The sequence below is a fragment of the Ciconia boyciana genome, chromosome 1 (assembly GCF_034638445.1).
Source record: "Ciconia boyciana chromosome 1, ASM3463844v1, whole genome shotgun sequence".
Classification (NCBI taxonomy): domain Eukaryota; kingdom Metazoa; phylum Chordata; class Aves; order Ciconiiformes; family Ciconiidae; genus Ciconia; species Ciconia boyciana.
The window spans coordinates 216,431,965-216,444,429 of record NC_132934.1 but is presented as its reverse complement, the minus strand read 5'-3'; the positions used below and the strand labels follow the sequence as shown (position 1 = coordinate 216,444,429).

General features: G+C 44.3%; 1 protein-coding gene across 2 annotated transcripts in view; it reads left to right on the top strand.

Moving 5' to 3' along the window:
* Positions 1 to 12,465, top strand: part of MYO7A (myosin VIIA) — a 64,187-nt gene that overhangs the window by 40,610 nt on the left and 11,112 nt on the right. For both annotated transcript variants that reach the window (XM_072855327.1, XM_072855317.1), the window contains exons 26-33: positions 899 to 1,025; positions 5,306 to 5,425; positions 6,157 to 6,330; positions 7,572 to 7,799; positions 10,085 to 10,255; positions 11,584 to 11,701; positions 11,994 to 12,120; positions 12,226 to 12,395. In XM_072855327.1, the coding sequence (XP_072711428.1) occupies positions 899 to 1,025; positions 5,306 to 5,425; positions 6,157 to 6,330; positions 7,572 to 7,799; positions 10,085 to 10,255; positions 11,584 to 11,701; positions 11,994 to 12,120; positions 12,226 to 12,395 (1,235 nt within the window). The remainder of the gene's footprint in view (positions 1 to 898; positions 1,026 to 5,305; positions 5,426 to 6,156; positions 6,331 to 7,571; positions 7,800 to 10,084; positions 10,256 to 11,583; positions 11,702 to 11,993; positions 12,121 to 12,225; positions 12,396 to 12,465) is intronic.

Below are 12,465 nucleotides of genomic sequence, written 5' to 3'. Positions count from 1 at the left end.
TGTGTGTGTGTGTGATATAATACAGTCCTTGTTTATGTAGTCTCACGATCTTTTCACTCACGCCTATCTGCTCACTCCAGGAACAGGGTGGGCATCCTCATCTGATGACCAGCTTCTATAATTTCCATTTTATCCTCCCAGTTCACCATGAAACCCTTAGCCTTACTTTTCTGCACAAAGTCTGCTCTGAAGGCAGACCTGGTAGTGTCCCATGGGCTTTCCCATGGGGTTTGTCAGTGTAACAGCTTGGCTAACATTTTTGTTGCCTCCCATGTAGATGAGGAAGTACTGTTAGCCCTCATTTTGCACATAGAGAACTAAGGTTAAAGTCAGAAGTGGACATTAAATCGCAAATTGAGGTAGCTATCAATGTACGTGCTTGTTTGGACGTAAGAGCTGGACAAACCTTGACCTCTGCTGGAGCTGATAGTTCCCAGCATTTCCACAAAGCCAATTTAGGTGCCTCAAGAGGAACAGCCAGCATATGAGGACTCCCAGCTGATGGCCCTCTATGAAAGTTAGTTTAGGACACTCTCTTGGTATTACTGGGAAATCTTTGTAAGAAGCCAGAACAGACTCCATCATCCAGAGGTGACATTGAGCTTCCTTGAACCTTGAGACTCCTTCTCTAAGCAGTGTCAGTCAGCTGTCGGAAATCTCAGCTGAAGCACAGGGAAGACTCGGCAGACGTTACAGGACTGGTGATGGATGGCATTCTAGAGGCACTGCAACGATCAGGGTGACCATCATTAGGGCAGTTAAATTAATATCCTTGTGATGCTAAAATGAACTTTTAACTATCATCAATCACATGCAGAAAGGGTCTGCCTCTCTCTCTCTGTTCGTGTTGAAAACCACCACCTTGTTAGCTCTAATGCTTTTTTCATTCCTGTTGCAGGGATGAAATCTATTGTCAAATCTGCAAGCAGCTGACCCAGAACCCATCCAAAAGCAGCCACGCCAGGGGCTGGATCCTGATGTCCCTCTGCGTGGGATGTTTCGCGCCTTCTGAGAAGTTTGTGAAGGTAAATTATAGATTATATTTGTGTCATGAATTATCTGCCAATACATTTTATTTTCCATCCGTGGGACCAGCTTTTCTCTTGGGTTTCACGCTAGAGGGAATCCTGGTCTTTATCTTTGCCAGGAATGAAAATGAGATAAAGTTCCTAAGAAAAGCATGCATGATCCCAAGTTCAATGTCTAAAGTGGATCAGATGAGTCGCTCCTGAGAAGCGACTCTCTCTTTCCTGTGACTTTAAAGGGAGTGTAGACAGCCAGTTCAGATGATGCCTCCTGAAAATATGTGAAGACGTGATTAAGTGAATTCTGGCAGGAAAGTTGATTGTGGGAGGCTGCAAGTGGAATTTGCACACCCAGAATAGCCCACTTTTCTCCCCTATTTCTCACATGCAAAGGTCTACGCATTCATTCAAGCATCTACTGGCTCTGACAGTATGACCTCAGGCATGTACTCTAATAAAATTGGCAAGGAATAGTACTACACGGCTAATTATAAATATAACTTAATATTAAAAAATACACATAGAAGGGGAAGCGTTTAATTTACCTGGAAGTATGTTTGCATAGTTGCCCTCTGCATGCTACAACTTGCCCCACCATGTGTCATACTGAAAACGTTCAACTCTACACAGCCACGTGAGAGATGACATGTAACATATCCAGCAGCACTGTGGATCAGAAGGATTGAAGTCAGTGGGAGAAGCTAAGTGGCTGACACTTTTGAAAATCAGGTTGTTCTTAAGGATTTTCTTTTTTTCTGGGCAAAGTTTTGTTGCCTAGGTTTGGACAGTCTGCCTTCCAAATGAGTTACACACCTAGAGTCTGACTAACACCCACTGAACTGCTCAAGTTAATCCCATGCCTAAGAGTTTGGCTGGCTCAGGGAAAAGGGCTCAGCACTGTGTCTTTGCTTTGCCATGATATACGACCTCCTTTGTCCCTCTCAGATCTTTGAATGTTGGAGCCTAGACCTGCTCCCAAGCCTGCTGGACGTAAAGATGCTCCATTAATTTCCATAGATATCAGATCAGGTCCTGGGTCCTCAGCACTGAAAGAGCTGAAGCCAAGAATAGAAATCCCTCCTTCATCCCCAGGCCTTGCCACTATGAAATCTAATAAAGCAGATAAATCACTGGCAAAGTGGCAGAAAATTAAATTATGTCTGTGTTGTGGTTTAACCCCAGCTAGCAGCTAAGCCCCACAGAGCTGCTCACTCACTCCCCAATGGGATGGGTGAGAGAATTGGAAGGGTGAAAGTGAGAAAACTCGTGGGTTGAGATAAAGACGGTTTAATAGGTAAAGCAAAAGCCGCACATGCAAGCAAAGCAAAACAAGGAATTCATTCACTGCTTCCCATGGGCAGGCAGGTGTTCAGCCATCTCCAGGAAAGCAGGGCTCCATCGCACGTAATGGTGACTTGGGAAGACAAACGCCATCACTCCAAATGTCCCCCCCCTTCCTTCTTCTTCCCCAGCTTTATATGCTGAGCATGACTCTTATGCTATGGAATATCCCTTTGGTCAGTTGGGGTCAGCTGTCCCAGCTGTGTCCCCTCCCAACGCCTTGTGCACCCCCAGCCTACTCGCTGGTGGGGTGGGTGAGAAGCAGCAAAGGCCTTGACTCTGTGTAAGCCCTGCTCAGCAGTAACTAAAACATCCCTGTATTACCAACTGTTCCCAGCACAAATCCAAACCATAGCCCCATAGTAGCTACTCTGAAGAAAATTAACTCTATCCCAGCCAAAATCAGCACATTCTGGAAATGAGATCTGAGAAAGTATGCCACAAGAGGTCGTGTGGGTTTAAATCTTTAATAGCGGAATATTATTTTAGGTGAGTGAAGCACTTCTCAGAAATAATTTATGGGTAGCACTGGGGACCCAGACGTAGAATCACAGAATCATAGAATAGTTTGGGTTGGAAGGGACCTTTAAAGGTCATCTAGTCCAACCCCCCTGCAATGAGCAGGGACATCTTCCACTAGATCAGGTTGCTCAGAGCCCCGTCCAACCTGACCTTGAATGTTTCCAGGGATGGGGCATCTACAACCTCTCTGGGCAACCTGGGCCAGTGTTTCACATGTACTTCTGTCCAAAGTTATGATCCATGCTGAAATACACGGCAATATTCCCAACAGCTTCAGAGAGGGTTTATACTAATTCTGCCCTTATTCATCACCCTTTTGCACCTTGGGCTGTTGGAGGTGATAGGCAGCCTGTGGTGACTGAAGCTCCTCGCATATGAGTGCAAACACCACTTGCAGCAGCCCACACTGTGGTTACGTTTCAAGACCCCAGTCTTGCAAACAGCAACACACAGGCAGTGACTTGGGCAATGTCTCAGAGCTCCTCTGAAGCCACTGAAATTATCCATGGGGATATCATTGACACCTTCCAGCTTAAAATGTTATGTTTTGAGATAAAGCATTCTCATAATGAAATGTTAACTCTGCCGCCAAACCACATAGGTTCCCATCCAGCCTCACTTTTTTATTTTGTGAAAAGCAGAGGAATATTCAAAGATTGCTGAAGTTCAGTGAACTTGTGATTGAAACAGTGAACTGTTTCGAAGCTACATTAACCCAGGCTACCTAGTCCAGTCTGTTCTGGGCTGGGAGACAAACTCCATGTCACTGCCAGACCTTACTCTCAGATTCTTAATCTATTAGTACCATGTTTTCGGGAGTTAGTAGTCAGCCAAAATCTGATTTATGAGTTCACTGACTACTGTTTTAACCATGCAATAGCTACCATTGAATGTATGATAGCCATGCATTGGCTATCAGCCAGTTAGCTAGATGGCATTTTATAAATCTCACGTCTTTTTCAATTGATGCCCTAACTTCTTATTTAGCAGTAATTATCCACTATGTTAGTAGAAGGAAAAGCATATAAGGGTAAATATCTCTTAGCATTTCTTTCCTATACTCTACCATGCAGTGAATGCTGTATCAGACTCCTGGTTACTTTTCTCCTGAAACCTCTAGGCTCTAACTTTAATAGCAGCAATATTATGGAAAAAACATGAGGAATTTCAGGAAACCGTTGTGCCTGGAAGTTGTTCCACAACCTTCAAAAGTGTCAGTTAGAACTGAACATTCTGAGAAGGATTTAGCTGATAATGAGGCAGCCTTCGATATGTTTTCCTGCTCCCAAATATGAAGGTCACACTTTGGATCCCATTAGACACCTTTATCACATCATATGCTAAGCATGGGTCAAGACACATTAGCACTCCTGTTCTTTGTACCTTTCTTTCAACTAATAATGGACTTTGGTGGGAAGGTTCAATCACAAGGAAGGAGAAATACAAAAAATATGTAATTACATAGTTCATTATTAATAGCATAATTAAAACTACACTTGTACACAGCATCAGCTGCTTGCAATCATTTGCAACAGCTCCCATCCATATAACCTGGCTGTATTACCTCGTTATTTCAGAGTATCTCTATAAGTTACGATTGACAGAGATATCTATCTCTCTACCCATGTTATTTATGGACTGACAGTGTTATAGAGCAGTCTGTGTTACTGAAGGAACAGCTATGTGTTATCATTCAGAGAAGTCTTTATCTATCTGTAAAGTCTCTCTGAAAAATATGATTTACAGAACTATTAGTCTTAGCTACCTTTTTGGCCAAGATATTTACGTAATATTTTAAGTGTATTAACTTTCATATTGTGGAAGTCACTGGATTTAATTTACTCTACAATAATGTGGTTTTATTTTTAACATACTGTGAAGTGCTTCAAATTCTGGTTTAGGATCTTCTAAAATGCCACTTAAAATCTGACTAAAGAAGCATCTGTTTAATGTAGTTGTGAAAGATCTTTTCTACTGGCAGCTAAATGTTCTGAGTGGCATTTGCTTACAGTTCTCCTGGATCATTACTTATAGGCCTTTTTCATTCACTCCCAGCTTTTTGGCCAACACTCAACAACGTTTTATAATACATCTTTAAAATACAGAGATAGAAATCAGTGGCAGCAATAGTAGGAACAGAAAAGCTCCTGCACTGGCTTCAATCAAAGCTCTGTCTAGGCTGGTATCTTATCTCCACCAAGGCCAGAAACGCACAGTATAAGAACAAGGAAGGGTGCAGACTGTCCGGCTCTCTCTCAGCTTCCAGCAATGTGATGTAGGAACATCCTGAGCCTGAGCGGTATCACTGCCTTTAGTCCCAGAGGGCTTTTCTCCAATAAAACATTGCTTTTTAGCCTTTGCAAGTGCTTGGCTTCTAGAGCTGATGGTCTAACCAATGTGTTCCCTGCTGCTAACAGTATTTAAGGAACTTTATCAATGGAGGCCCCCCGGGTTATGCTCCCTATTGCGAAGAGAGGCTGAGACGGACGTTTGCCAACGGGACAAGGACACAGCCACCCAGCTGGCTGGAACTGCAGGTATGAGCCCCTCCATCCCCTCCCCAGGCAGCTGGGGCTCAGGGTTTAAGCCTTTCACTATCACAGGAACCACATATCTGGCATGACAGAAAGTAGGGCAACAAAATGCCTATTTTTCTCAAGAATTTTCAGGTATTTCCAAGATATTGCATTCCCTGTGCATACTGGCTTTGCTCCAGAGTATGTTGAAGATCAATCCCTTTGGCTACATCAATACTTGTAAATTAAATGTGCTTGAGAGTGCTCTCGGGCATTGAGGCCAGCTGGCACGGAGTAAGCCCCCATGTATTCTAGGAAGCTATCTTCCAGATGAAGATGGCTGCAGGCAAACTGCCTACTGAGAATGGTCCCTGGGACTTGCTGAGGGATAGCCGTAGCTGGAACAGGCACAGTTTGTGCAATAATTGCTCATTTTCTATGCTGGTTTGCTAGCATAAACAGCTGTGCTCCAGTGCCCAGAAGCATTCCCAGGCATGCTTGGATTTACTGGATTAGGCACTTTGATGACTGAATGTATTAAATAAAAAATCTGTGACTTCGAAGTGCTTCCAGTGGCTGACCGTACATTATCCTGTTGAGAAGTATGTTACGGTAGTATTGAAAAGCAGCCAGTCAGTGGGATCAGGAATTACAAAATGGTTACCACAGTTGGGTGGAAGAGTATGTAGGTAAATAGTCTCAATGGGATTGAAATACACATGTCTTTATAAAGTTTGACTTTAATCCATTAGGCAACCAAATCCAAGAAACCGATCATGCTGCCTGTCACATTTATGGACGGGACAACAAAAACACTGTTGACCGACTCTGCAACAACCGCTAAAGAGCTCTGTAATTCTTTGGCCGACAAAATCAGCCTGAAGGATCGATTTGGCTTTTCACTTTACATTGCACTTTTTGACAAGGTATGTCTTAAATTATGTTCCTGAATAACCCTATAAAAGAAGAGGGAGGTTCTCCTTGCCGTCACATGTCTTACAGAGGTCAGAAGGATCTTGTGCTCTGAGCAAATGGCCAGCCTTGAGGTCAGGAAGGAAGATTTCTACAGTGCAAGTGCCAGCATGATTTTCACAATAAGAGTAGTCAAACACTGGATCAGGGTTGCAGAGACACACCAATTTCCCTCCCTCCTTGGAGACACTCACAATTTAACAGGATAAGGCACGGAGCAACCTGATCAAAGATGGACCTGCTCTGACGAGTGGGCTGGACAAGAAACCTCCAGAAATGCCTTTCCACCTACATTATTCTGTCATGCTGTCCTTTACTCTCAGTCAAGCTACTTGGAATTGAATTTCCAGTAAAACAAACAGCCTGGGTTTTTATGCAAGGGAGCAACTACATTTCATTGGAAAGATGATGGTTGAAATTAAGCTTCCAAAATGAGCTAAAATCCAAACTGCCATACCTGCATTAGCATTTAACCTCGTTTATTTAACCTAAAAACATCTTTTTTCAGAAATTCCATAAAAATAAAGGTGAGCGTAAATGAGAAGGGAAAACAGACCTAGGATAAAACTTAATCATGTGAGAGACAACACCTGCCAGCCAATGAAACAGAATTATTCTTATAGCTGCTGTGTAAGAGGATGAAGTATATTCTCACCTCCAGATGTGGCCACCTCTGCCTGTGGGTGGAGAAGAAAATGGTTTATACTCCATCTTCTTGGTCTTTTTTGAGGAGACATTCATCCAGGGTTGTTCACTCTGAGGAGACATAGTGCTTTAGGGCCTCGTGCCAGACCACAGTGAGAAGAGAGAGGTAATAAATCTTCTGGAACAGGACAGGCTTTTTATTCTGGGTTTGTCTGATGCTTAGCATGGTTGGATCCAAGTCCACGACTTTGAAACAGGGTGTTTCAAAGCACAGTATGAATAAACAATACTTTATAATGGGACTGTTGGCTTTGCTAATTCATGCTGATGTTCTCCATTCATTCTGGATGGGAAATTGTGTCTCAAAAAAAAAAGGCTCACTCTGCTATGCTGTAGACCTATTCAGTCTTGACTGGCTAGTGGAGATAGATACTTTGATTTATTTTTATTATAAAGGAAGCCTGGATGAGTAACTCAGAGATAGATATCTCTACCTAGGGAGGTCAACATTTAGTTGGGTGAATGCCACATTTGCTTCTGCCCTGACTAGGTCTCCTCGCTGGGGAGTGGCAATGACCACGTGATGGATGCTGTGTCTCAGTGCGAGCAGTACGCCAAAGAGCAGGGAGCGCAGGAGCGCAACGCGCCGTGGCGGCTCTTCTTCAGGAAGGAGATCTTCACTCCTTGGCACAACCCGAGTGAGGACAATGTGGCCACCAATCTCATTTACCAACAGATCGTGCGAGGGGTGAAGTTTGGGGAGTACCGGTGTGACAAGGTATGTGACCTCAGCAGCTACTGGTCTGGTCCAACATGTATCCTCGACATGGTGAAACAGGTTTCACCAAAGGGGATGAGAAATCTTCCTCCCTGAACACCTGCTAGCTTGGGGATTATGGTATTCACTTGGGAAACAGTAGCTACAGGAATCAGATCCTCTTGCCTGGGGACAGACCAGATGCTCCCATGTGGTGTATGAGCACTTTCCCCTGGTGAATTTTGGATGGGAGAGTGAACAGCCACTTCATCCATCAGCCTCAGTTTGGAGGGCCACAGGTAGTCTGTAACCAGATCACCAGATCAAGAGTACACAGCAGTATCCTGTTTGGTGAATCCTCCTAAGCCTTAAAAATGAGAGATGCTTTTCAGGATACCCAGGCCTCTGCCATGCAAAACAAACCAAATAATCATAGAATCATAGAATCAGTAAGGTTGGAAAAGACCTCTAAGATCATCTAGTCCAACCATCAACCCAACACCTCCATGCCTACTAAACCATGTCTCTAGGTGCTACCCCTACACGTCTTTTGAACTCCTCCAGGAATGGTGACTCAACCACTTCACTGGGCAGCCTCTTCCAATGCTTGACAACCCTTTCAGTAAATAAATTTTTCCTAATATCCAATCTAAACCTCCCCTGGTGCAACTTAAGGCCATTTCCTCTCATCCTATCACTTGTTACCTGGGAGAAGAGACCGACCCCACCTCTCTACAACCTCCTTTCAGGCAGCTGTAGAGAGCAATAAGGTCTCCCCTCAGCCTCCTTTTCTCCAGCCTAAACAACCCCAGTTCCCTCAGCCGCTCCCCATCAGCCTTGTGCTCCAGACCCTTCCCCAGCTCCGTTGCCCTTCTCTGGACATGCTCCAACCCCTCAATGTCTCTCTTGTAGTGAGGGGCCCAAAACTGAACACAGTATTCGAGGTGCGGCCTCACTAGCGTCGAGTACAGGGGGACAATCACTTCCCTAGTCCTGCTGGCCACGCTATTCCTGATACAAGCCAGGATGCCATTGGCTTTCGTGGCCACCTGAGCACACTGCTGGCTCATGTTCAGCCAGCTATCAACCAGCACCCCCAGGTCCTGTTCCGCCAGGCAGCTTTCCAGCCACTTTCCCCCAAGCCTGTAGCGTTGCATGGGGTTGTTGTGACCCAAGTGCAGGACCCAACACTTGGCCTTGTTGAACCTCATACAATTGACCTCGGCCCATCGATCCAGCCTGTGCAGGTCCCTCTGTAGAGCCTTCCTACCCTCAAGCAGGTCAACACTCCCGCACAACTTGGTGTCATCTTCAAACTTACTGAGGGCGCACTCAATCTCCTCATCCAGATCATTGATAAAGATATTAAACAAGACTGAGCCCTGGGGAACACCACTTGTGATAATGCTGCCATATGCTGAAGGGCCATTGGCAGCAGAAACCTGTGCTGCTAGAGTCTCTGGGAGCTTACTGAATTATTCCAGTGTCACTGAAACAAGCATCTCAAGAAACATCAAAATCTCTGACAATGTCCATCACATTTTTTTTTTTGCTTGTGTTCAAAATTATCCAGGTGTCAAATTGAAGATATCTCTCTTCCCCAACACCTAATCATTCTCCTGTGGTCCGGTAGAGTTCAGTCACCTTGGGAACTAAATCATTTTTCCCATCTACATTGCATTAACAGCAGCTCTCTTATCCTATCAGAAGTCCTGTCATTTCTTCCTCCCCTTCTCTTCCTCGTGGCCTCCTTGTGCTATTATCATCTCAGTAGCTCTATTATTTCACCCCAAAGTGCTTGGAATGTAGCTGCACTGAAGGACATTTTACAGTTCTGCATTATGCACAGGTGCTTCAGTTGCTGGGCTTCTCAAGTATGAGAAATGATTGATACATGCAGTTTTCAATCATTAAAATCCATCTATCATAGCAAAATCACCCACTGCTGACTGCAAGCATCAGAAGCAGACTGAACTGCAAGGAAAGACTGGGACAAACATGTTTTTACGGTTGGACTCAATGATCTTAAAGGTCTTTTCCAACCTAAATGATTCTATGATTCTACGTTCACACACAGTACAGGGTTGCATGGTGCTGGTCACTGACCATGTTAAGGCTTAATCATAGCTTTTAGTAGTCAGTCTCCTGAACTTTAGATGTGCATAAAGCACTGGTGAAGTTCTGCTGAAAGGAAGCATCCCCACGCCAATCTGAAGCAACAGTGCATTGCTCCTTGAGTGATGGAGGATGGATGTTGAGGTGATGGCCTGGTAACAGCATTAACTTGGCTTGTTTGGCTCCCACAGGAAGAAGATCTGGCAGAATTGGCTTCCCAGCAGTACTATGTGGACTACGGGTCAGAGATGGTACTGGAAAGGCTGCTAAATCTAATTCCATCCTACATCCCGGACAGAGAGATCACAGCTTCGAAAACAGTGGAAAAATGGGCTCAGCTCATTATAGCTGCACATAAAAAGGTGGGGACAATAGATCACCTGGCAAGGACCAAGGCATGCTTCAGTAGCTTTGTGTGCCTTTTAAACATACATCAGACAGCATAGCTCAGCTATTAGCCTGGCCTGAAGCTAAATCAGAGAGAAAGGGCAGGTTTTGTACTGGTCGAATTCAGCTTTACCACTGGTTTTGAGGCAAGATCTGACAGAAGATGACCTGCAGAGATTCACTATGAGAAGCAAAATGCCATCTGTGGGGTTTCGTTCCTAGTACACAGGATTGTGGTGTTATTGGTTGTATTACAGTGGCAGTTCATGTCTCCAGGCAATGTCAGGACCTTATTGTGCCAGGCATTGTATAAAACCTCCCTGACTTCCACAAGAACATTTGTGACACCCTCCCACAGCAACATCTTCCATAACTCATTACCCATAACTCATGACCAGCCATGAGGGTTGGTCATCTAGGCATGAGACTTGGCATTCATTTAACAGCAGGAGCCAGCTTCAGATTAAGACCCCTAAAATATAAGCATCTCCATGTGTGTTAGGAGTCTCACCTCCCCATTACTGTCAATAAAGACCCAGGGATGCAATTCAGTTGGATCTTGCAGGTCCTCCATCAGCCTGTCAGCTACACGCAGAAGTATCAGGTATCTGAGGATGTCCTAAATGAAGCTAGATGTCTGTGCTTAAGGGTTGTTGAGTGTCTGTTTCCAGCTGAAGGACTGTCAAGCTGAAAGGTAGACTTACCTTAGGGAAACCCAAAGTTAGCTGAGATGAATGCCACTCAGACTGGTCACTCTAGATGCTTGCCCAGCCTTCTCAGAGTTGAATTATTCACTGAAGGGGGAACCAAAATTTTGCTAGGACTTTGTCCAACCTATTACTTGTTCCTGTAGGACTTTGGCCCTTAGCTTCATTGAGACCTAAATTAATATTAGTTTCAAGATCTTCAGCTGACACGAATTCTCTCTTCAATGATTCTCCCAGGTAACAAGTGATAGGACAAGAGGAAATGGCCTCAAGTTGCACCAGGGGAGGTTTAGACTGGATATTAGGAAATTTTACTTCACTGAAAGGGTTGTCAAGCATTGGAAGAGGCTGCCCAGGGAAGTGGTTGAGTCACCATCCCTGGAAGTATTTAAAAGATGTTTGGATGAGGTCCTTAGGGACATGGTATAGTGGTGGTCTTGGTAGCATTACGTTTACGGTTGGACTCAATGATCTTAAAGGTCTTTTCCAACCTATACGATTCTCTGTGTGATTCTGTGGAATTGGTTTTGTTTGCTCTCTTCCTGGCTATAACTGGATTTGTGCTTCATGTTGGTTGTAATTTGCTTTGTCTGTAGGGAATTTATACTCAGAAGAGGGCAGACCCCAAAAAAGTCAAGGAAGAGGTAGTGGATTTTGCACGTTTCAAGTGGCCTTTGCTGTTTTCTCGGTTTTATGAAGCCTTCAAGTTCTCAGGTGAGTCAGTAGAGCACATCCCCGGAGCACAGGATGCTCCAAAGGAAAAGGAAGGAGAGATAGGGACTCCACAGACCAGAAGACGTAATGAACCATCTAGCTGGTCTTTTTTAGATACTTTATTTTTTGGTGCATCCTGATTAGCAATGGCTTAAGCTATGAGTCTGCCACTATTTCTCTTACTAAAAATAACACTGAGTTTCTTAACCTTTGCATTCTCCTTTGCAATGCACACATTTTCTATATCCTAAGACCCTTAATGAACAGATTGTATGTCTTGTCTTCAATCCAGGGCCAAGCCTGCCTAAAAATGATGTGATTGTAGCTGTCAACTGGACAGGGGTGTACTTTGTGGATGAACAGGAGCAGGTTCTCTTAGAGCTCTCTTTCCCAGAGATCACAGCTGTGTCAAGCAGCAGGTAAGACTTATCTGGTGATCTCACCGTAAAACAGTCTTTTTCCAGGCTTTTCCTCTTGATGCCATTATCTTTCCTGTTTATGTCTCCTATAAAAATATATCCCAGGGGGGGAAAGCTGCAAGGGCAGAGTTTCACCTTGGCCACCATTAAAGGTGATGAATACACTTTCACCTCCAACAATGCAGAGGATATCCGGGACCTGGTGGTGACCTTCCTTGAAGGACTAAGGAAAAGATCCAAGTATGTGGTCACTCTCCAAGATAACCCAAACCCTGGTAAGTAAATGGCCCAGCGGCAAACATATAGATAGATTAATTGCTCCAAAGGGATTTGGAAAAAAAAATC